This window comes from Lissotriton vulgaris, chromosome 11 (genome assembly GCF_964263255.1).
Source record: "Lissotriton vulgaris chromosome 11, aLisVul1.2, whole genome shotgun sequence".
Classification (NCBI taxonomy): domain Eukaryota; kingdom Metazoa; phylum Chordata; class Amphibia; order Caudata; family Salamandridae; genus Lissotriton; species Lissotriton vulgaris.
Genome location: NC_141699.1, coordinates 682,369,868 through 682,393,469, shown reverse-complemented (window position 1 = coordinate 682,393,469; position 23,602 = coordinate 682,369,868). Strand labels below are relative to the sequence as shown.

The 23,602-nt window shown below is 40.7% G+C and overlaps 1 protein-coding gene across 2 annotated transcripts in view; it reads right to left on the bottom strand.

Annotated features, from left to right (window-relative positions):
- UNC5D (unc-5 netrin receptor D) overlaps nucleotides 1–23,602 on the bottom strand; it is a 703,309-nt gene that overhangs the window by 19,785 nt on the left and 659,922 nt on the right. For both annotated transcript variants that reach the window (XM_086943775.1, XM_086943776.1), the window contains one exon: nucleotides 13,741–13,919. In XM_086943775.1, the coding sequence (XP_086799901.1) occupies nucleotides 13,741–13,919 (179 nt within the window). The remainder of the gene's footprint in view (nucleotides 1–13,740; nucleotides 13,920–23,602) is intronic.

Here is a 23,602-nt window from a genome sequence, read left to right as displayed (position 1 = left end):
ACAGAGGTATACACATAAAATACTGTTCTGTGATCTGCATAGTACACAGACCCGGCCAGTGCAGGGCGTTATACCGGGGCGGTGACGTCAGGCGGGGGAGGGGCAGGGTGGGGGGTTTAAAAATGCGGGATATGGACCATTACAGGTAAGTAACAAAAAAAATGAATAAAACGAATTTCGTTGCCAGCGCTGCATCGCCAAATGTGATGCAGCAAAGGCAACGAAATTTGTTTTATTTATTTTCTTCGTTACTTACCTGTAATGGTCCATATCCCGCATTTTCAAACCCCCCACCCTGCCCCTCCCCCGCCTGACATCACCGCCCTTGTATAACGCCCTGCACGGGCCGGGCCTGATAGTACACACTCTTTGCAGCTGGCATATTAACCCTCTATGCTACCTTAGACATGTCAAAACTGCCACTAGACAAAACTCTCATTACTCTCCAGCAGTTACATTAATCACAGAGTTATCTTGGCAGTTTTATTGTTGCCTGAAAACTGTTTGGCATAGAAGGAACTCTGCAGTGCTTTTAAAACTGCTGCAAATGCGGTCTGTGTAACAAAAGGGACCCCTTATTCTTCCAGCCGTTTGGGGAACCCCCGATGCCTGGTACGGCTAGTCAAGCCTTCGTATTGCCTAAGACTTGAAAGCTAATATTTGCTAATTAAGCCCATCTACCTTCAAAGCAACCTTATTTTCCCACCTATTTTACCCCATTCTGCCAATGATTTCAACATTATACCACTTAACATTGTATGTAGAGTATTTCAGTTGAATTTGCATGCTTTATAAGCATTACTTAGCATTACTTAGTGCATTTTAATTGTGTTTTTTTTAACTGGAATGTGTACTTTTATGGATGCTTCTTGCACCCGAATGAAGGAGTTTCTGATTCTGATATACCACTTCACCATTTGCCAAGCCTCAATTCGTTATGCAAATGTCCCAAAAGTTGACAAATGGAATGCTTGAAGTAATCTCAGGGATGGATATACAGCCTAATTCCAGTCCATCATTTTTAGCTCATGTGTTCTATTACGGCAAAGAACCAACCATATACTAGTCAATCTTGGCCCTTCCCCAAAAGGGACATAACAGCTAAAATAGTTAGTTAATGCCCCCTTGGAACAGGAACACAACCGATTCTTTATTTAATATAATAGCATCAAAAGTGATCAATGATTTGTATAGTAGCTGTATAAAGACTCTTAGAGGGACATCACGCAAGTAGGTGACCAACCACCACCCTAAATTAGATAGACTGATGTGATGCCACCAATTCATGTAAATCACTCTCATTCTACACAGCACTCCCGTAGCATGCTCTCTTGCTTGTAATCTTAAGTGCACTCTGATTAAGTGGATGTAACACCAAAAATTCAAAAATATGCACCTTTCCTCAAAGTCGAAATCTTGAATTCTCTCCTGTAACTGACCTGGAAAACCTGAAAAGAAACTAGATAGCAAAACATAAACATATCAAGACCAATGGAGACCAATGTACTGCCAATGATTGAGGAGCTCTCACTGCAAAAATAAGGAAAGCAGGAAGAGCCATGATACCCACATAAACAATAGCAAACTCTGAAATGTAGGGAAAAATAACCTAATAAAGCAATATGGAATCATATTGGAGTTCAGACTCCAGATCCATATGCCTAACCCTTGAGACAGAGCCCTATACCTAGACCTTGAGACAACCCTAGAGTCCCACAAAACATTGAACATCAAAAAAGTTTTTAAAAACGAATACTTATAGCGATGCAACCATTAATAATACAAACCAATCAATGCATTTACTGTAACCAACACACAGGCCCCCAAGCCCAAACAGAAATAGAAATTTCTATTTTGTCCGAACTGAAGATATGACTCTAATAGGACATTAACTCTGTCTTTACAAATACAAAGAAAGCGCCCAAAGCAGCAGATTCATAGCATTCTAGAAAGAAGAAGAGGGATAATTAACAAAAATAAAACAGTTGTCATGCCATACTTGAATTAAGTATCCATAGACTAGCCATAACTGAAGGGAGGAAGTTTTATGAAAGAACACAGATGCCAGCCAAGAGAAGCTGGGAAGAAGAATACTGGCGAGAATTGGCCAGGTTGGCCTTATTAAAAGATAGTCGATCCTTCTGGCATCTTCATGCAAGCGGAGTACTCTATTTTCTAAATGAAGATGATTTCCATATACATCCAAATAGTTGGGAGCAAAACTTCACCAAATTATAGTTCAGTACAGAGAGTTTTTTTACAAGAATATAGTAGGGATAACCCCAAAGTAACTTGGGCACAGGATAGCATGATCCGTAACACATTTACCATGGAGGAAACCAAGCAGCAATTACAAGCATGAAAAAGGGGAGGGCACCAGGATTGGAGAAAATACCAAGAGAGTTGTATAGCTCAGAACCTGTCGTATAGGGCTATATAATAAATAGGATCCCAAATGCTATAGTGAGGGAGGCTGCAATACCAGAAACATGGAAAGGGGCAGAAATTATTTTCATATAAAAAAGGGGACCCAGCTAATTACAGGCCGATCAGCTTAATAGACACAGCACAAATTTTTATTAGCAAAAAGCAAACAGGTACTGTTACAAATGCAGACATGGATGGAGGAGGAATAGATTTTATCTCACATACAAGCAGGGTTTAGGGCTCAAAAAGGCACCATTGACTAGTAGTATTTCTAGATGTCAAATCTACTTTGGACCTGATTCCCGGAAGAATTGTGGACTGTATTAAAAGGAATGGGAATACCCATGGAGCTGCTTAATAATTTGCCTGCACAATCGGAATTATGCCCAAGTAAGATGGGGTGCATAAGGCAAACTAACTGAAAGCTTTTCGGTCTCTTTTGGGGTTCATCAAGGCTGCGTATTAGCCTCCACATTATTTGCATGAATGGAATTACATTCATGCTTTTTGACTTTAATGGAGATACCCCAAAGTGACAGGTCGGCAAAACTCTGCTCTCTTATTTGCAGACGATATGCTGCTTATTTCTAAGACACCTATGGGTTTAGAAACCTCACAAACTGGTTCACAGAGGCATACAAGTTATTTAGAAATAAATAAGCTTACAAATATATGTATAACCTTTCTCCCCCAAAAGTCCTTTAAAGGGAGAATTAAAACCGGTTCATGGAACCTATAACAGGTCAAAGAATTTAATTACTTAGACATAAGGTTGTCAACTAATCTATCATGGTCTGCTCAGGTCCTGAAGTGCCAAATAACCCTCCAGCATGTGGAGTCTACAATCATAAAGAACATGAAAAACTTGATCTACTACCTGATCACCCCTGCCCTAGAAATATATTGCACGAGTGGCCTTGGAGCTGCCCGTTATGGTGCCAAATTGTGTGGGACACAACAAACAAAAGGATTCGAAAAAAAACTGAAAACAAATTTATGAGAGCTTTATTATCTATGCCATAGAGTACGCCCCTTTTCCCTATGCGTCTTGATCTAGGATTAAAGAACATATCACATATTGCTGCACTAAAACCTCTAATTTATTGGGTTGAAAATTTGGACCAAGAAATCCCAGATCCCCTTAAACAGTCTGTATTAGAGGCCAAAGCTATGAATAAAGAGGGAGTAAGTCCTTGGTTTAGATATGCAAAGAGAAGGCTAATAAAACTGGGCTTACAAGAAGTGTGGAATAATCCAAATAACCAGACTAGAGGAACGTTAACTAAATTGACGTCAAGATACTGGGCCTATATTCGGGAAAACTGGTTATTTTTAATGGCACATGGCACTTTAACAAATTATTTTGATATTAAAAGCATTTAAATGTTTCAAGCATTTATGGATCGTATAGAACTCCCCTCAGACAAGAACCTTGTTTTTAAAATTTAGATACATGATTTTACCAGTGAATTCTGTAAAAGCTAAATGAAAGCAATGTCCTACCATATTAGTTTGCAACTTTTCATCGCAGATTGTGTAGCACTTTATGTTTTCTTTCCCTGCATATGTGAAAAATATTGGGAAGGTGGGTAACCCCAGTATGTTGGTTACTATCTTCAGACTAGCTGTTGCAGTTCGTAACTTAAGATCAGATAACACTGAATGGCTTGTGTTCGCAATATCACAGTATTTAATGTTTGCATGGCGTATTCATTGTAAAATGCTGCCGCTTACCTGATAGTTGACAACCCTACTGATTGTGAATCCATGCTTCATTTGTAAAATAATATCTAATCGGTTATTTTATTAACTATTTTCTGTTGTCTAATGTTTTATGTATTAATTATATAAATCCACGATAAGCTAGATCTTTTGCCTCTTTAAGATGCTGGGTTCCATAATTTGCCCTGGTAACCTTGCAAAAATTCCTGTAATTTCACCAATTGCACAAAAGCTTTTAATCTTTTTTAATTCATAAGCAAATGGAATGCCCTAATGAATTTAGCTATTGCATCTAACCGTATCGTGTCTCCTTATCTCCGTTATAACAAATGTACTGTATAATCCAGATGATGTAATATATTTATTTATCATAATTGTTTCATTGTTCTTGCTTTATTTGCATCAATGATCATATTTTGATCGAATAAATCACTACTGCTACTTGAATTAAACAGAAACAGTGATGCTTGTTGCCGATCTACTGTATTTAGATAGGTTTGACATATTTTAAATATGAACTCCCAGAACTCAACAGTGAAAGAAAGCCAAACATTGGATAATGTTATAGATGAGTACTCCTCCCACTTCAGAGAAACAAATATCAGAATGCAGAGAGCAGAAGGATGCTCTATAGCAGCATGAAGGCTGATGCCACACAGTTCAGAAGAATCAAACAAATTCAGACCACCATAAAAAAAATACATAGTTAAAGAAATTGGAAATAGTATAAAACTGAAATCAACCCTTTGACAGTGTTAAGACTCGAACCAACAGACCGCAAACCAACAAATGAAACTTAGGAAAATCAAAGATGGCCGATGCAGAAAAACTCAATGGTGATAAAAATAATAGATATTGAATTCTTAGAAATAATGAAGGTTAAAACATGCCAGGAAAAAGGAGAGCAAATTAACAGAACAATCAGTGGGGCACAAAAACACAAAAAAAGAAGGACCAGAGAGCAGAAGGCAGCCAAAGTGAAGGCCACCGAGCAGGAGGAATTCAAGACAAAAAAAATAGAAACAGAAATCTCAAAATATTTTTAGAGCAAAAGACAACACCGAAAGAAATAGATTTGAGCAAAGAAATCCGGGATAAATAAGAGGCTGGGAGATCTCCACCCCTACAACGAATTCCTTCAACAACCAACAAAGTGTAAGACTTTATCTATATAGTTACAGTGATGAGAGAACGGAGGTGGTGCAAAGAGGAACTCTCAATAAAATGTGAGAGCTCAGATTATAAATTAGCCACAAAATACTTTTAAAAACTAAGGAAAAGCTACAATAGTAAAAACAATTTCAAAAACAAGCAGAAGAGTCCTCACAATGTTAAAAATACTGCATCCTGAGGTTAGAATCAGCAGAGGAAACGATATACAATCTGCCACACGGATCGGGTACATTTATAGTCAAAGGCGAGTATTTCCCAATAATCAAAAGTGAAGGCTGTCTGAATGCAGATCACTAAAGAGGAATCTGAGGGAGCAACGACCGTGGCGTTCTGTAGAAACTAAATATACGATTCAAGCTATACAGTGCAAATTAAAAAAAATATTTCACAAAATAGCAAACTAGGAATCAAGCAAAGAGCCAATGACGGCACAGACACCTTGAAGTCATCCCTAAATAAATGCATCCACCAGGGACACAAAAAGACAATAGCTTTTTATGCTTCTCCAACATTCAAAAGCGTGTTTTCCCCCCTGAAACTGCTGGAAATGGCACAGAAGAAACAATGCAGTACAATCAAACAGAGGTTAACACAGAATGCAATGTCAAAGTCATTGCATACACACTGACTCACAGGAATGGTGAAAGGATGTTTGAACTTCAAGACGAAATAGTATTTAGCCTAACAGTGCTCCCCATCAATCATGAACAAGCATTGACAAAGCCCCCAGGTCTGGTCTTGGTAAGCTGATGCTATATTTATTTTGTTTCTTTGCAAGCACATGCCACAAAAAACAAAACAAGATGACTCCTAAATGTGACAAACATATATTTGCAATATTTATTTTTTTAAATAAATTAATGATAGCATTTAATTTTAATAAACTAACCAGCAGATATGACGTAGTGTGGGTGTTTCCTAGCATTCAGCTGTGCTTAGTAAATCCATAAAAACCCTGTAAATGTACATGCACATCAAAGGAATCTATGATTCTAATTTGTACAAAGAAAATAATTATTGGTTTTGAATTACCATAACTGAAATATATAGATCAAACACACAAGATGACAACAAAAAGAAAAAGATAATAGAAAGAAAAAAACTTCACCATAGGTAATTATTCAACCACGTGCCCTGGCACTGGAACACGAATCATTTTCACTGGATGTACACATATGGTTAGACTAAATTCTGCAACTCATATTGCAGGCGAACTGATGACTGAAATGGATTAACCTACTGTCAATTTCTATATGCTCTTCTTTAGGGAAGCAAAATGAATATGGAAGTTGAAAATATCATTGAATGCAGAGGATTATCCTAACCTCTTCTCTAAATGTATGTATATTGCAAACACACTCATACACACTCACCAATACAAACATGCACATGCATGCATGCCAATGGACAAAAAGCCCCCTGGACCAATCAGAAGAACTCTATTTTTTCAATTGGGTACGAGGGGCTCTCCATATATACAAATATTTTTGAGATTTAGGGTCTCATTATGATGGAGGCTGGATGAGCATCCGACCCCCATCGTTTGGGGCTTCAGTCAGTGCGACAAGGAGTAGGTGGTCCCAACAGCCCAAATACGATATGACCGCCATGCAGGTGGTCATAAGCATCCTTTTTTCCATTGTAGCTTGTGCTTTGGCCCTTTTCCAAGCCGCAGCACAAGCAGCAATAGAAAAGGGATGTTTTTGATCATCCATGCAATTTGGGCCAAGCACCACATGGTGCATGGATGTTTGGGAGTGCACCACATGGGCCCCGGGCCACATTGTGATAGCCTTTGGGGGACAGGGGCCCTGCTAGGGACCCCATCGTCCAATTCTGACAACCTTTCTGGGGCTATGGGACTGCCATGTAAATGCTGTCGGAAAGGGACATCGTAATCCCTATGGTGATGTCTGCGCAGACACTGCCTCCCTTGTAGGGATTTCAGTCCAACCGATGCCCGACAAGATCCTTGAGCCTGTCCGAGATGTCGTCTGTCCCTCCCATCACTGCTTTCTGACCAACCCCATCGCAATGCGGATGCCAGATTTCTATCCTGACTGTCGGAAAGACTGCCACCGACAACCTGTCAGTAGTGGTAAGCCCAACATCCTAACCAGGACCTTAATGTCTCAAAAACTAGTCAATGGGTTTACATAAAATCACAAAAGCGCACTTTCTGGACCAAGATCTAGCTTCCAGCAAAATCTGGTATAATTCCAGTCAGCAGTTTTTGCAGTGCAGCTGTTAATACAAGTCTATTTAAAGTGCATTGGGATTTTGCACCTTGGGACCCCACGGTTTTTCTTCCCCTGTTGAGGGATTGCCCAAAAACATTCGCTGCACAAACTAGGCAGAAAAAAATGAAAATTTGTGTTAAGATTTGTAAAGATTTGTTAAATGGCGCCAAAGTAATTCACAAACCAAAAAAGACATTTCCTATGGATACCCTGCCCCCTTATAAAGAGCATAATATTTCCTTAATGTGGATGATTTCAAAGATAAGCTTAATATTTTGTTGTTTCATTTGTTGTGAAAGTGCACGCCCATTAGCACTAAAAATGTTATGCAATATTAGGTCTAAGGATATCTTACTGACTACAGTTCTGTGTGAAAAGCTTATAGAAAATATCCATTAGATGATCTAATTGGTAATGTGATCAGTGATGTCATAAATGTTAAATGTCGTATACTTGTAAAGCGCACAGCTGCCCCAGCAAAGGGGCGTCCCGGCGCTGTATACCGCTGGGGAACCCATCCTGGCTTTCCCTGTGAGATTGTCCCTCATGGGCATCTCCAAGGTGAAGACAAGCATCCCTGGCGCTGATGGGGCCGTTAGTAGAGATTAAGCAAGCTATTGCCCAGAGTTGCTGAGTGGGACCCATGGTTGGAGTAGGCACCGAGGCGAGAATTATCGAGTCCGCTGACCATGGCCCAAGACCCTGCCCCGTCGGGAATCGAACCCTGGTCCCGGGTCGACCTCTGCTTCCGGGTCTGCCGCCTCTAACCAGTGAGCCACACCACTCTACTGTCATTTGAGATATCATCAGTGCTGACCTCAATTGTGTCACTTAACATGTCATGAGTGATGTAATTTGGATGGTCATAGTTAGGTCAGTAAAGAATAACTGGTGAAATTCAGTGTTTGTTTGGTTGTAAACACAAGTTATATCCAATACCTAAAGGTCTCTCACTAGGTGATACATCCCTCCATTCGGCCTCACGCAGCGAGACCCTCCATTCGGCCTCACGCAGTGAGACCCTTAACACTTTTTGAGCCGTGGTTAATACGTAAGAAAAATGATAGGCAACTCATCACTGAGTTATATACCATTCTCAGCTTATAGAAGACTACCACTCACGCTGCGGGACAGAGGAGGTAGGATAAGGAAATCAGCAGAATACTTAGCAATGAGGAATGGGCTGACATTCCAAAAGCCCATTGTACTGCGCACAACATGTCTAGTACAGAAACTGCATACAAAAATAATGTCTTACTGGTACCTGACCTCTGCATGATTTAGCTCTTGGTACTCAGAGTGATCGAAAGAATGCTGGTGGGGTTGTGGGGGGATGGGTTTGCTACTCCACCTTCTATGACACTACCCCAACGTCACTTGCTTCTGGGACCAGGTCCTGCACGACTTCAACAGTGCATTTGAGACTTCGATCCCTCTGTTTCCTGCATACAGAATCCTTGGGCGGCCTAATCCACTGATGTTTACACTCCATTCGCATCAAGTGAAGCATATGGCATTAGCATTAGGTACAGCGCACCAGGTGATCCTTGGTTTATGGGAAACTGACAAGAGACCTCAATATATACCTTGGCTACACAAACCCTGTTCATTCTGGGCATGAAAAAGCTGTAGTTAACAATGGACCAGAGGCAGGATGACAATGCTAAAGAGTGGGCTCTCTTCAAACGCCTTCTATTTACTGAATTCAGTGAAATGACATGCCCCACCTACCTGAAATTACTTTAGCTGCAGCCCTCATCTGCCCCCCTGCCGACTGCTGCCTCCACCAAAACATCCTGTGCCACTGGCCCTAATGACCGCTGACCTTTGACACAGCAGATTCCTACTACTGACCATTTAATTACACCTTATGAAGAAATGGGGGTGGAAGGTTGTTCTTGGGGTTTCTTGTGTTTTCTTAAGCTTAACTGCCTTAGTACCGCTGCCGACCACAGGGTTGTAGGCAAGACTCGATGTCCGTACACCTATCTCGTTATAGCACACTGCTGGTCCTTTGGGGTTGTAGGCCTTTGGCTGTGTTAAAATTTTTACTGCGGCATCAATAAAAAAAGAATTGATCCACAAACACTTGCTACTATGTTATTGCAAGGTCTACACCACCCGCTGGCACAGCCTGCTCCATTGGCACCAAACCCCTACTGGTGCTTAGCCCCCCAACCCCCCCGCTGCACATGACCTTTGACCATGACTGACATAGGGTTTGGCACATGGTCCGCTCACAGCACCTTGCCAGTAGCATACTTCCGGTGTTGGGCACAGGGCCTGGCCTGTGGCCTGACCCTGCACCATCCCCAGGGCCGAGATGTAATAATATAAAGTGTGTCATTTTAAATAAGGCAAACACACTGCAAACACACTGCTTTTCTCAAAGGGTCAGAACACCAAATTACAAAAAAACAGCCCGTTGGCTTTATCAAGGGATCAGCACATCAATATATATATATAAAGCAGCCCTTTTGTTTTCTGTCAAAGACTCAACATTAATTGTAATCAAAGGTATGTTTTATAAGTTCAAACACTCCAATGTTTAATAAAAGTAATTATATTTATTTATTAATGGGCTTCCGGTTTTATGGTATTTCTTTTTCAAACATTTCCATCTGTATTTATCCATATTAATTTTTTGGCCATTTTATCTGTATTTATCCATATTTATTTTGTGTTCTGCATATAAATGAAGTTGTAAAACTGTAAACTTCCATGTTTATTTACCTGATAGACACACCCTCATACTTTGATGTCTGTCGTGGTTTTGCTATTTAAGCTGCCAAATATTACATAACAATACATCTACTGGTAAATATTAGCATTATACTACAAATGTATATTGACACATGCTGTTATTTAAAGAAATTTCATCCTGTTTTTTAATTTCCCATGCTGTCCATCTGCTAAAATTCATGAAAAACAGCATGGAGAGTCAATTAAAAGCAGCACCATTGTCTGTATTTATCTACTTTTAAAAATAAATGCAGACAGGAAACACATTGTTTTCCATCTGTAAAAATCATTAAAATGGAAAACACAGAGCCTTGTTATTTAACCCCTTCCCTGCTGGCCCGTTCCCGCCGCTGTGCGGTAAACAAATGAACAGGGGCGGGCCATGACGAACCCCAGCCGTCATCAGCACACGAGCACCGTAGTGCATGACGGCTGGGGTTCGTCATCAGCATGGAAGGGGTTAATAGAAGTTTATGGAAAAAAATAAACATATCTTTGAGTTTTTCTTTTTACATTTTCCACAGTACCCACTATAAGGGGACCCCTGCACTTTAGCTGAAGAGCATAGAGTTCCAGCTTGGAGTACTTTTTAAAAGTATGGTAAACATTCCTGCGGTCATGGATTCAATGACCCAGTAGACATACTTTTTTTGTTTTTGTTACTGTTGCTGTTGGTGTCTGCCCTCCCTGCAGCCTGCCATAAAAGAATGGTTGGTGCTGTCCCTTCCAGGAGCATCAACTAGAAGAAGAAATGCAATATGATGTTCATGCAGGGCAATATGGGGCCACTCCTTGTATGACCATGAACATTGAATGATAATTGTACGGCCCCTGATGCTTATTTGTTATTCATTTTTTATTTTATAGAAAAGGCTCCTGTTTGATGTGAGCTCATCAGATTATGGGGCCGATTATGATGGAGGATTTTCCGCATCCTCCGGGCCGGCAGAAGCCACCGCCGGCCCGGAGGAACTGAAAAATCCTCTGCGGACCCACCAAAGACCCACCGCCACATTAGGATGGCTGGTGGGTCTTGGTTTCAATCCGCCGCTTTTCCGCCGCGGTTGGCTTACAACCGTGGCGGAAAAGCCCTAATATGGTGGCGGTGTCTCTCAGACACCGCCAGACATATTAGGATGGCTGGCAAAAAATGCTTTTCTGCGGCGGATTCTCCGCCGTGGAAAAGCATACGGATCTTCTCCTCGGGGGCCCGTAGCGGGCCCCCTGGGTGAAGGGGGTGTGATGGGTGCACATGGGGGGTACCTATGGTACCCCCCTGCATTTGTATGCAGAAATCGGCAGGCACCGCACGGTGCCTGCCGTTTTCTGCATACAAATGCAATGTATGCATTTTTAACATTGCGGCTGGTGCAGCTTGAAGCTGCACCCGTCGCAATGTTAAACATAGAGGATGTGACCGCCAGGGTGGCGGTCACATCCTAATTGCATAGGAGGGAGCGCCGCAGCCCATGCGGACGTTACCTCCTACTCAGGGCTCGCGGACGGACGCAAGTCCGCCCGCGATCGTAATGTAACCCTATGTGTGGAAGTGCTTCTCTGTACCTCTCCCTCAATCCAGGGAAGTACAGGTCATTCCTCCTGGTTGCTCCCTTCTGGGGCGGACTGATACATACATCTGCTGCTTCTCTGTTTAATTGAATCTGTGTTTTGTTTCAGGGAGTTACTGTATTAGGTATGCCCTTATTCTTTGTGCAATTTGTAAAGCATAACATGTGATGCTTTAAATGCAAATAAACGGATTAGAAATAAATATATATATATATATATATGGTCCCAGCAGCCCTTGCCAGTTCCCCAGCTGGCACCTACAGTGGTGCTGATGTGAGCCAGCATTTTTTTTAAAGAAGTGGATTCCCTAATGCCCATCTGGGGCACACATAGCATGGTATTCGTTTGGGCTGCGAGGGGAGTCAAATGGTCACTGAGGGAGCCGGCCACTTAAGATCCTGGTAGGTGACCTGGCGCCAAACCAGGACACCTACAATGTGTGCACCTGTTACAGGTGGGAGCCCTAAGATCATTACAGAACCTGCTTGCCCTTCTAGGTGCTAGCAGGAGTGGGCTCCATTACTTAGCTTCCACCTGGATGTGTGCAACTTTTTTCTCTGCTTCTGCCCGGGCAGCAGCAATGTTGGATGGGGTAGGTCTTGACCCGGCTCCGGAGGATTGGATCCTCGGAGCTGGTTAATGTCACAGGGAGGGGGGCCCAATGCCCCCTCCCCAAAAAACAAGTGGCTCTGGGGAATGGGGTCCATAAGGCCTCTTGGAGGCGTGGGAATTGAGACCATGGTCCCTTCCAATTAATTTTAAATTGAACCCTGGGAGATGAGGTACCTGGAGCCTCCTGGCCTCACGCCCCTCTCCCACAAAAATGTAACTGTGCTGCACCCTCCCCTCCCCCTGGCCCACCCAGGTTTTTCTTTTTCATAAAAGTCAGGAGACTCTAGTTATTTTTATTGAGTCCCCGGACCCTCAGCACATCTGCGGCACTGATAAAAAATAAATTTGGCCCAGTAGCCACCAGCCCTTATGGGGGAAGCTTATCACTACCGTGCCCTCCATATGCTTTTTTTACTGTTATCTAAGACAGGGGACTTCTTCAACAAGTACTAAAATGGCTGCTGTCGCATCTTTCGTGATGTGAGGTTCGCCAATCAGATTTCTTATAAAGATCTGTTGGCTCCACAGATTCTCCACATCATGAAATATTTATATTTTTCTAATCCCGATTTCTCAAAAACTACTGAAAAACTGTACACCATATCACTAAATGCAAGCTTTCTGGACCAAGATCTATCTTTCTGCCAAATTTTGTGCATTTCCTTTCATGCTTTCTGGCTGTGTCTATTTTTCCTCTGGAAAAATTAATGGGGCGAACACATTTTGGGGACGCCCCTTTTTTATAGGCCCCTTTTTGATGGACCACCTCAAAACTTTCCAAGAAAGCCTCTTGAAGATTCATCAAACAGCGCCAATGTTATAAGGAAACGAAAACATTATTTTACCCCAAAATATTTTTAATATTTAATGTAACTTCTGGGTGGTGAGCTGGCAAGTCGGATTTCGTTGCCTAGCCTCACATGAATAGTGGGGCTGCTGTTAACTCAGCAGTATTGTAGGGTTGAAGAGTCTAAGACTTTTCTTGTTCCTCTATCGTCTCGATCAACACACCCTTTTAAAATATTCCTGTGGAGGTACAGCAAAATTCATGCTTTGCAAAAATTGAGCCATGCCAGCTCTTCATTGTTAATACTATAACATGCATAAAGGATTAATCTCAATTACATTGCAGATGATGTTAGTCACGAGAATGCTGCCAACACTCATTTTTCAGAGCTCAAAGGGAGAATTCTTATTTCTTTTTTTTAACCCAAAGATCAATAAATCTTCCAGCACTAGCAGTCATGCACCGTACCTGTTGATGCTGAGCTTCTGTGCTAAGAGTTGCCAGTCTTTCCCTTTGGAGTTGGGTGTGTCAAATGTTGCACATATTCTCTGTCGGATAGAGTAAGGGATTTTGAAGGCTTTGGGTCCGGTCTGCGCTGGGAAAGTGCTGTCCTCGTGTGCAAAGAAAGCAGTCATCTCGCGTTCATTCTGCACAAAAGAAAAGAAGATTTCAGGACAGAGAACTTGTAGCCAAATGTAGACACAGACAACCACTTATTCTTCAGGAGACACAACAAGCATTGTAAAAGCCATTTAGTCACCAGTGGCCTGTGGCCAAGTGGTATTTGGACAAACTATTGAGTTTTTAAATATCGAGTTATAGAAATCATCAAGAAAAAATATTGAGATGAAAAAATATTGTGATGCAGGAATATCGTTGTCATATATATCGATTTTTCAGGAATGTAATATCATTGTCAAGAATATGATAGTTGACATAGTTTTCAATAATATAACTGTAAAACATATTGTTTTTTATTTATCTTTAAGTGTTTAAGTTCATACAATAATTGTATAATTTTTAATAATATTTTAATATGTAGTTTACCATTTTAAGTGATTTATAATTGTTAATTTAATTGTTAATAATAATCTAGTGTTGTAGTGGGTTGCTAGGTTTGTGGGGTATAAGGTGGGAGGCTAGTTAGTATAATTATTTAACAATTATTTATTAATTTACTATTAAATTGATGAATTATGTTAATTGCTTTATAATTATATTTTTAATTTACATATTAGTTGCTGGCTGGGGGATTTATAAGGGTATAGCGTGGGAAGGTAATTAAGTAATAATTAACTAACAACTAATAATGTATTAATAATTATTTAATTGATTATCAATTATGTTGTGTTATACTTATGTATTTTAGTTTAAGTGTGGGCTACTAGGTTTTTGGATTGCTAGTGTGGGAAGTTAATTAAGTAACAAATGAATAACAATATTTTTAATTGATAATTACTAAAGTGTTTAACCCCTTAAGTGCTGCTGACGGCCAATGGTCGTCAGCAGCGCTACCTCCCCAGTGCTGTGCACGACCATTGAACGTCCATTCAGCACTAGTTCTAATGGACAGCGCAGCACTGGGGAGAAATGTTTACACGCAGCTAAGGTGTTAATAATCCCGTAAACTGTTTGATTGATGTTTATTTTAGTATATATAATTTATAATGATATAAATAATTTTTATTTGGTTAATTAGTAAGGTTCATATTAAAATTTTTATATTTGTTTACATTGGTTGTAAATTAATTGGGCTATTCAATATGTTATGTTTGAAGTGAAGTTCATTCTCTACTGTTGCACAGACTAGAGTTGGGATAGTATTACACCTCTGAAGTCCAACGGTTTCTCTACCATTCCACAGACTGGAGTGGGAATAGTAAATGTAACCCCTCCAAAGTCTATCGCTTTTCCTACAGCGGCACAGACTGGAGTGGGAGTTACAAATGTAATCCTTCTGAAGTCCAATGTCTTCTTTACTGTTCCACAGACTGGACAGGGTTAGTGAATGTCATCCCTCTCAAGTCCAACGCTTTCCTTTCTGTTGCACAGGCAGGAGTGGGAATAGTACGTTTTATACCGAAGCCTAATGCCTTCTTTTCTGTTGCACAGACTGGAGTTGGAATAGTAAATGTTACTTCTCCAAAGTACAACACTTTCCTTACAGTTGCACAGACTGGAGTGGGAATTGTAAATTTTATCTCTTTAAAGTCAAACTCTTTCCCTACTGTTTCACAGACTGGAGTGGGAGTTATATATATATATATATATATCATTCCCAGACTTCAAAATTATTGTTGATATTGTTTAAATATATCTATCAATATCATTTGTTAATTTTTTTATTTCTTTTATATTATATATACAAATATATATATTTTTCTTTTTAATTTCATATTTTTTTTTATAATATGTTTAGTAAATGTTTTTTTTACTTAATTAATTTGGTGATTTTTTCAAAGTTTTGCATTTGATTTGTTAATATTTTTACGTTATAGATAATAGACATTCGCTGCACCCGTCAGCAAGAGTGAGTGTACTTCTCTTAAGTGGACTTTGGAGCGCGATATATATATATGTATATATATATATATATATATATATATATATATATACTCACTGAAAAAATTCGAAGGTTACAAGGACATCATTGTTAGGAAATAGAATTTTTTTTAAAGTAGAAGTTCACACAAAAAAATATAGGTCACTGGAAGCATTTTTAAAGCTCCCGCTAGCTAAGAGCGAACTTCATCTTTGCTTTCGCTTGGTGGGAGCTTTGCAATTACTCCAGTCAAGCGAGAGCATACACAGCCTGGCTCAGGTTACTAATTTTGACTTGGCCCCAGGGTATGGGTCCCAGGGGCTAAAATGGGCCTGCATACCCCCTCCCCCTCTGAAGCTACAGCTGGGCCCAGGGTATGGAAGGGGTTCTGCGTGCCCCCTCTTGTTAAAATTTAAAGGCTGAGCCCCGGGTGATGGGGTCCGCGGGGCTGTAATCAGCCATGGGAGGGGGCCATGTAGACTCACTTCCCCATAATCTATAAATTCCCCCGCTGACTAGGTTAACCCAGGAGGCATAACAAAAGCTGGCAGGGAAAGCCACAGTTTTTTCTTGAATTTTATTGCAAATCTTATACAAATACATTGCGATGTAGGAAAACAAATGCCTCTTTGGAACCTCGTCACTAGGCCCAGGGGGTCAGAATATTCCTACCTTTCCCCTTTTGGGTTTTTGAGTTTTTTCTTGAGACTCTGCTAAGTCGAAGCCCTAACATGGCTGCTGCCACTTCCAGGTTGAAGTGGTGGCAGAGAATTAGATCTCATCATGAGATCTGTTAGATTCGCAGAGCATACGCAACCCTAGATACACAATGATCAGTTTTCTTTGATAACTCCAAAAGTACTGATCTGATTTAAACCAAATTATTAAAAGGGCTCTATCCGGACCAAGATCTAGCTTTCTGCCAAATTTAGTGCAAATATGTCCAGCGGTTCAGGCTGTATGTATGTCTAAAATCCCTAAGGGAAATTACACCCGAAAATTGTGTTTTGAGACCCCGCCCTTTTTCTCACGCCCAGCCTGATGAATCATCTGAAACAGCAGCTGAGGTGAGTGGCAAACTAGTTTTGAAAATGTTGTGAAGATTCGTCCAACGGGGCCAAAGTTAGTAGCAAAACAAAAACCAGTTTTCCCATGGTTTGAAGCTAGATCCAAATATATATATATATATATATATATATATATATATATATATATATATATATATATATATATATATATATATATATATATATATATATATATATATATATATATATATATATATATATCCAACGTAAAAGTTCTCCCAACTTCAAGGAGCCAGCAATCAGGTAGGTATAAATATTCGTTTTTATTTGCAGGGTTGTCAGCGCAGAAAGGAATCAACAAAGTTCTGTTTAAATCTGTAAGCCTGACGCGTTTCACGCTCTCACGAGCGTTTCCTCAGAGGCTTGTTAAACATTTGAAAGGAGCCACAGAGTTTTTCAATCATTCATGCCTGCCCCAGTGGGCGTTGTCACTCGCAAAGCATAGTGGTGCTTGTAGTCATCTCTTCACGCAGATATGCGCTGCTCCCCAAATGTCAATAAATCAAACATTAAAACTCCAGTGAGCCAGCAACTTGTACATCTCTTGCCTGTGCCGTGATTATTCACCTGCAAAAACGACCTTCCTCCCAGTTTCACGCTGTTAGCTGTATAGCTGCAGCCTGGACCACTGCCATGTGGTAGGGCTCCTCACTGACTGGGAACAGCCGGTAAATATATCCAACGTAAAAGTTCTTCCAACTTCAAGGAGCCAGCAATCAGGTAGGTATAAATATTCGTTTTTATTTGCAGGGTTGTCAGCGCAGAAAGGAATCAACAAAGTTCTGTTTAAATCTGTAAGCCTGGCGCGTTTCACGCTCTCACGAGCGTTTCCTCAGAGGCTTGTTAAACATTTGAAAGGAGCCACAGAGTTTTTCAATCATTCATGCCTGCCCCAGTGGGCGTTGTCACTCGCAAAGCATAGTGGTGCTTGTAGTCATCTCTAAACGCAGATATGCACTGCTCCCCAAATGTCAATAAATCAAACATTAAAACTCCAGTGAGCCAGCAACTTGTACATCTCTTGCCTGCGCCGGTGAGGAGCCCTACCACATGGCAGTGGTCCAGGCTGCAGCTATACAGCTAACAGCATGAAACTGGGAGGAAGGTCGTTTTTGCAGGTGAATAATCACGGCACAGGCAAGAGATGTACAAGTTGCTGGCTCACAAATATAGATGTGCTTTTTATAGTAATCAATTTTAAAGAAATAACCCAAAATGTTTAATATAATGTGCAAATATATATTTTTAGTAATAGTGTTAAATTATATATTTGTATAAATACAGACACACACACATATATATATGTGTGTACTTATATAAGTTTATATTGTAGTCTTAGAGTCTTCTGGCCATTAAAGAACCGCTCCAGCGTTTGGCTCAGGCCTTTATTGGCTGGTACAGGCCCTACAGTGGCTATTAGAAAATTCTGCCCAAAGGGGGCGGAATGTTCTAATTTGTAAGACAAAGGCCTCACAGAACCCAAGGGGTTGAACTCCCCTCATGCTCCGTGAGGCCTTTCAACCAACGTTGGAATGTTGATGCTTCGGGTTTATACCAGACATTAGAAGCCTGGAGCACTCCATTGTTTCAAAGGGACGCTCAACATTCCAATGTTCTATTTATATATATTAAATATAATTTAAATGTATTTAATTTACATTTTATTTATGCTACATATTAAAATATTTAAGATTCACTTTTTTACAATACATATATATATATATATATATATACACAAATCAATATTTTAGAATATTTTTAACGATATTAATGTGAAACTATATTTAGTTTGATAGTTTTGCACTTACCATTATAAGCATAGGGAAACAATATTTATGTAATTGATATTTTTGACACACTATTTCTGTATCTCAATTTTGTTGTTTTCTATTTTGTGTCAATGATCCGCCAAGGTTGTTGTGGGTGAATGTTGCAGATCACAAAAAATCTGACAGCACCATATGGCTATGTATTCGTATTTATCCAGTACAAAGCTGGATAGGGAGCAACATAATACACACTTGATTTCTAATCAAGCAACTAAGCCGATATCATTCTAGGTTTTGCGTCGCCCATGCTCTGCCTTGCGTGGCGCAAGGATGAAGCAAAACTTTGATAAACAAGCCCCTTAATACTGAAACGTCCCCTCATTGTTCCAACATTGATCCATTTGTGTCAAAATGATAGTGTTGTCATATAGATCCTATGTGCATTGTGGACCATAACCTGTATGGTTTTGCTAGTGACTTGAATGAAGGCTCTAGAGAAATCCTTTGAGTTTCTTAGAATCGGTCTACAAACTATAGATGTGAATGGTAGTAGGAACATTTATTTTTGGATTCTTACCAGAGTGAAGATAGGAAAGACACATAATGTGATATGATGAAAGCAATAACACAATAAGACATGTTCACAGGTATAAGGAAAATCCTAGACAAGCAGTTCACAAAGTCTTTTATCCTAAAGGAAATTGACAGATAAATATAAAACAGGCATTCTATTAAACATTGCTATGCAACTGATAACTCATAGTCTGATTCCTTACAAACAATATTTTAGGTATTTCTGGATTTCTGCAGCTGCTGTGGTTTGCATATTGTTTCCCACTTTCCGGCTCCCATATGGGATTTCATTCTTATTCCCTAGATCATGTTTTCAAAGCTTGGGACCTTAATCATGAGTGAGGTTTCTAATATCAGCGATTCAACAGTTTAATGCCAAGCAACTCGCGTTCCTGCCTTCGCACTCTGCTTCTACTGCAGTCAATAATGTGCCCCAGAGCTGTCGGTCATATGTCCACTGTAGGCTGGGTTTATGGAGCTCTGGAGATTTATTCTTCCGCGAGCCTTTATCCCTTTCGGAGAAGCAGTAAATTATCCATTAAAGTAGCTTCTATGCTAAGCTCCTCCAGTCCATCAATGAACTAGCATCATGGTCCCTGCAGGCAGACTGTCAGCCTGGTGTTGAACATCACTAGACAGTGATGTTTCTGGAGTATATGGCTCAAGGTTGCATTTGTATATACATTAATGCCGTTTTCACATAAGTGCCCATATTGTTTCAACATATTAGTTATTTAGCTGTTTAATGAAGCACATTCATCTCCCTATACATTTTGCCACATACACTTATCTTACATTTTCTGAATCTTACCTAATTGCATTGAACTGTTCTTTTATAGTACACTGTTGTCATGTCCTTGTTATATTGTGTTATCAGCAGGTGCATGCCACAGTTGAAGTGTTTGTATAACACCAAAGTGCTTTCAGTGCTTGGCTACCCTTATTATGCGAGACTGGGATATTCATCAAGTTCTATTTTTTTAAGTGTGGTTTAATTTTATTAGTTAAGGTTCATTTGTGCAAGGTTTTACCTTATAATGGAGTGAATTGCAACTCTGTGGATGTGATGACCATGGTTGCACAGGTCTGGGAACTCTCATTGACTGGAAACTAGATCTGGGGAGTTCAATATGGTGGAGGTATTAAGTTGAGGAACAATCACATGATGACCCTATGCTTCTCATTACCCACCTACGGTGTCCACAGTGTCTAGAGATGCTTTATTACATTAACCTGTACTACAAAAGCATCAACCTAATTCAAGTTAATGCCATAAAACGTGGTATAACACTTTGCTCATTCTTATGCCTAGCACTATACTACGGAGGTGCAAGGAACATGTGAATGGGACACAGGCATTCTATTAAGGCGCCAAAGTCGGTTTCTACGATATTAAAATCTTTCAGTCTTACTAACATTGACTTCCCATAAAAGTTGGCAAAAACAATGGCAATACCCTTAAAAAATAATTGCTATTCACATTCCTGATCCCAACACCATGGAGTAGTCAAAGATATATTTTTTGATTCAAACACAAACAGAGAGGAAGTGAACGTTGAAACACAAATAGAAGGGCCAGTCAGCTTGTCTTCAGGACCCCATCAAGTCAACAACAATAGGTAAATTGGAAGAGTATGTTGTTCTTGAAAGAGTTTGCAAATCTGGTACAATTGCCTTAAACCTTTTCAAATCGTAATCAGTGGTTTGTTCACGAGCCTTCCAGTAACACCAAGTAGGATGGCCATCACAAGAAGCCTGACAGTCACAGCATGGTTCTTGAGTGGTCATCGCAGGATATAAGGACGCCACCTATCCTAGTAGGCGTTGTAATGTAGGGCACCCTCCCTTCAAATGGCATTGCGGCAAATCAAAGCTGACAGACATTCCAAGCAGAATGTACCACAACACTGTGCCCGTGAAACACAATAGTTCTGTAGAACAGGGTAGAGGCAATCCTGTGAATTACCAGGTATGCTGCATAGAAGTCCACTTTCCTTGGCCATGCCCGATCGTTTTCACATCCTCTTCTTCTCAACAAGAAGTCGACTTTGAAATTGCATCGTGTGTGTTTATTTGTTGTGCTATCGACGTTCTCTTGTAAAATCCGTCCGTTCCCCAATAACTAGGATCGTTCATTTCCCCATTGGCCTATTAAAGCAGTTAATGTTATTAGGCACTTTACTCCTGCCCTTCCTGAGAGAAGCGCCATTCAATAAAGAGGAGGCTTCTTCAAGCCTTACATACCTCAGATACAGCGTGTGGAGGAATATACGGCTGCTTTGAGGCTGGATTCAGATGAGTGGGAACAGACACTTGATTGATAGGAACAATTTCCAAGATGGCGTTCACTTGGTTTCTTCGTCAGGTGCCATGACACCTTCCAGGTTTGTATTTATAGATTCGTGTTATTGTGTTTTTGAGGTGCTTTGAGTTGAAAGTTGGTCGTGAATTAGAGACAGAGCTCCTTATAACAAATAAATAAAGCCAGCAAAACAAGGAAAAACGCCCAACCGGGTGGTACCCCACGCCAATCTAGCAACTGGCACTAGAAGGAAAACTAACTGTACGGATGCCTGATTTAAAACATCAGATTCCAAAAAGGGAAGAGGCCAATGTGTATCTAGGTCACACAAACTCTACACCCATTTCAGATGGTAGGTCAATGATTTTCAACTAATGCCCACTGTTTTCAGAGCCAAGCACTGGTTTATAAATGGAAAAATCATGAACAAACTGGCCGTCAGGGACCTCTCCTTTTAGAACTGAACCCTCCATAGAGCAAAAACCCCTAACAGGATAATTTGTCATGGCTAGCTTCGGTTGCATACGATAGAGAAGAAGACAAGCACCATCTCTGACTTACAGGCAAAAAAAGAAACAGCGAATCATACAATCATGCTGCGTGAAACTGACAAGACACGAAAGGCAAACATAATTAATGGGGAATATTGGTCCAGGGAGACAATAACTCTTCGGCAGCCGCTTGATTATTTAAATCTTAAGGCAGCATAAAAGGACTGATGTTCTTTAGCCTCAGAGATGTTTGCAATGGTTTCCTGTGGAGTGCTGATACAGGGCACCGCCAATGCATGAGGGTATCCCAGTGGACCGTACTTTGCTCGTGCCAGTGGCGGTGATATTGTAATGCTTTCTGCTGGAGTGGCAGCCATCAATGGCATTACATGCGCTGAAAAAAATAACCCTGAGAGGTTACAAAATAAAAGCATTCCAATGCTGCAGTGTGTGCTCTCTGAGAACACCCACTGCAGCCCAAGGGTTGGGGTCCCTCTGCGCCTCTATTCCTCTTTCATGTATGCATACACTTAAAAAGGAGCACAATACCCATCATATGTAAATTTTAATTCACAGGAATAGGGGACTTAACGGTAAGCCTGAAAGAGAAGTGTTTAAAATCCTCTCTTAATTAACACAAATAACAGGCAGTGGCAGGGGCTAATGGCTGCTTGCCACATGCAGTTGGTGGGTGGATGGTCGGTTAATTGTGCCCCATATTTAGATTACACCATTGTAGTAGAGGGATTTTTGAGCCCTGAGGGGCCGTTTTTTTGTTACAGGGGCTGGTTGGTGAAGCGTAGCTGCAATATCGGTCCACTGTAACAAAAGCATCTGCAGTGTTTTCCACATGCAGCTGTGGCGTAACACAGGTCCCCACAACCCTGTGGTGTGGGTGGCCACCGAGGTGCAGGCGGGGGTCCCTCAGCACTGTACCCTGGCCTGAGAGCTCTTGATTAGATCCGGAGTGAGGGCCCCTCCATGATGTACCTTGTTGGGGGGGGGCTCAAGTTTCATTCCGCCACTGCTCTTGAGATCGGCCTGTCAAAGTAGAGCGTTCATCTCCCCTGCCCATAATGGAAGCAGTTTTGGATAGTAGAGTAGAGAGCCTTTCACTGATCTTTAGAAACATGTCGATCAGAACATTTCAAAGGCACAGCTGCTTAAGATACATAGATTCTCTAAGAATAACATTTAATTTCTCTTGTCTTCGAACATATTTATGTTACTTGAAATTTCACTGCATTTGTGCAATCTTCCCTGGAGGAAGTTATTTCTCTCCTTGTTAACAAAAGTGGATTCACAAGCAATGCTTGAGCTAACACTTCTTATCCATCGGGAGTTCCTACGGGTGTAATTACATTCCATTATGTTTTCTCTTAGCATGGAATATCAGAATGCATTTAGCAATCAATCAGTCAATTACTCAAAGAAGCAGCAGACCTTTGTCCCACAGCGTGGGAGGTAGCATACCTCTAACCCGCTGCGTGGGGGTCTGAAGACTTTTACAGGCTGCAGCTGGGGTGGGCCTACGCCCCCAACATTCTACTGCCCGAAAGGAGGGG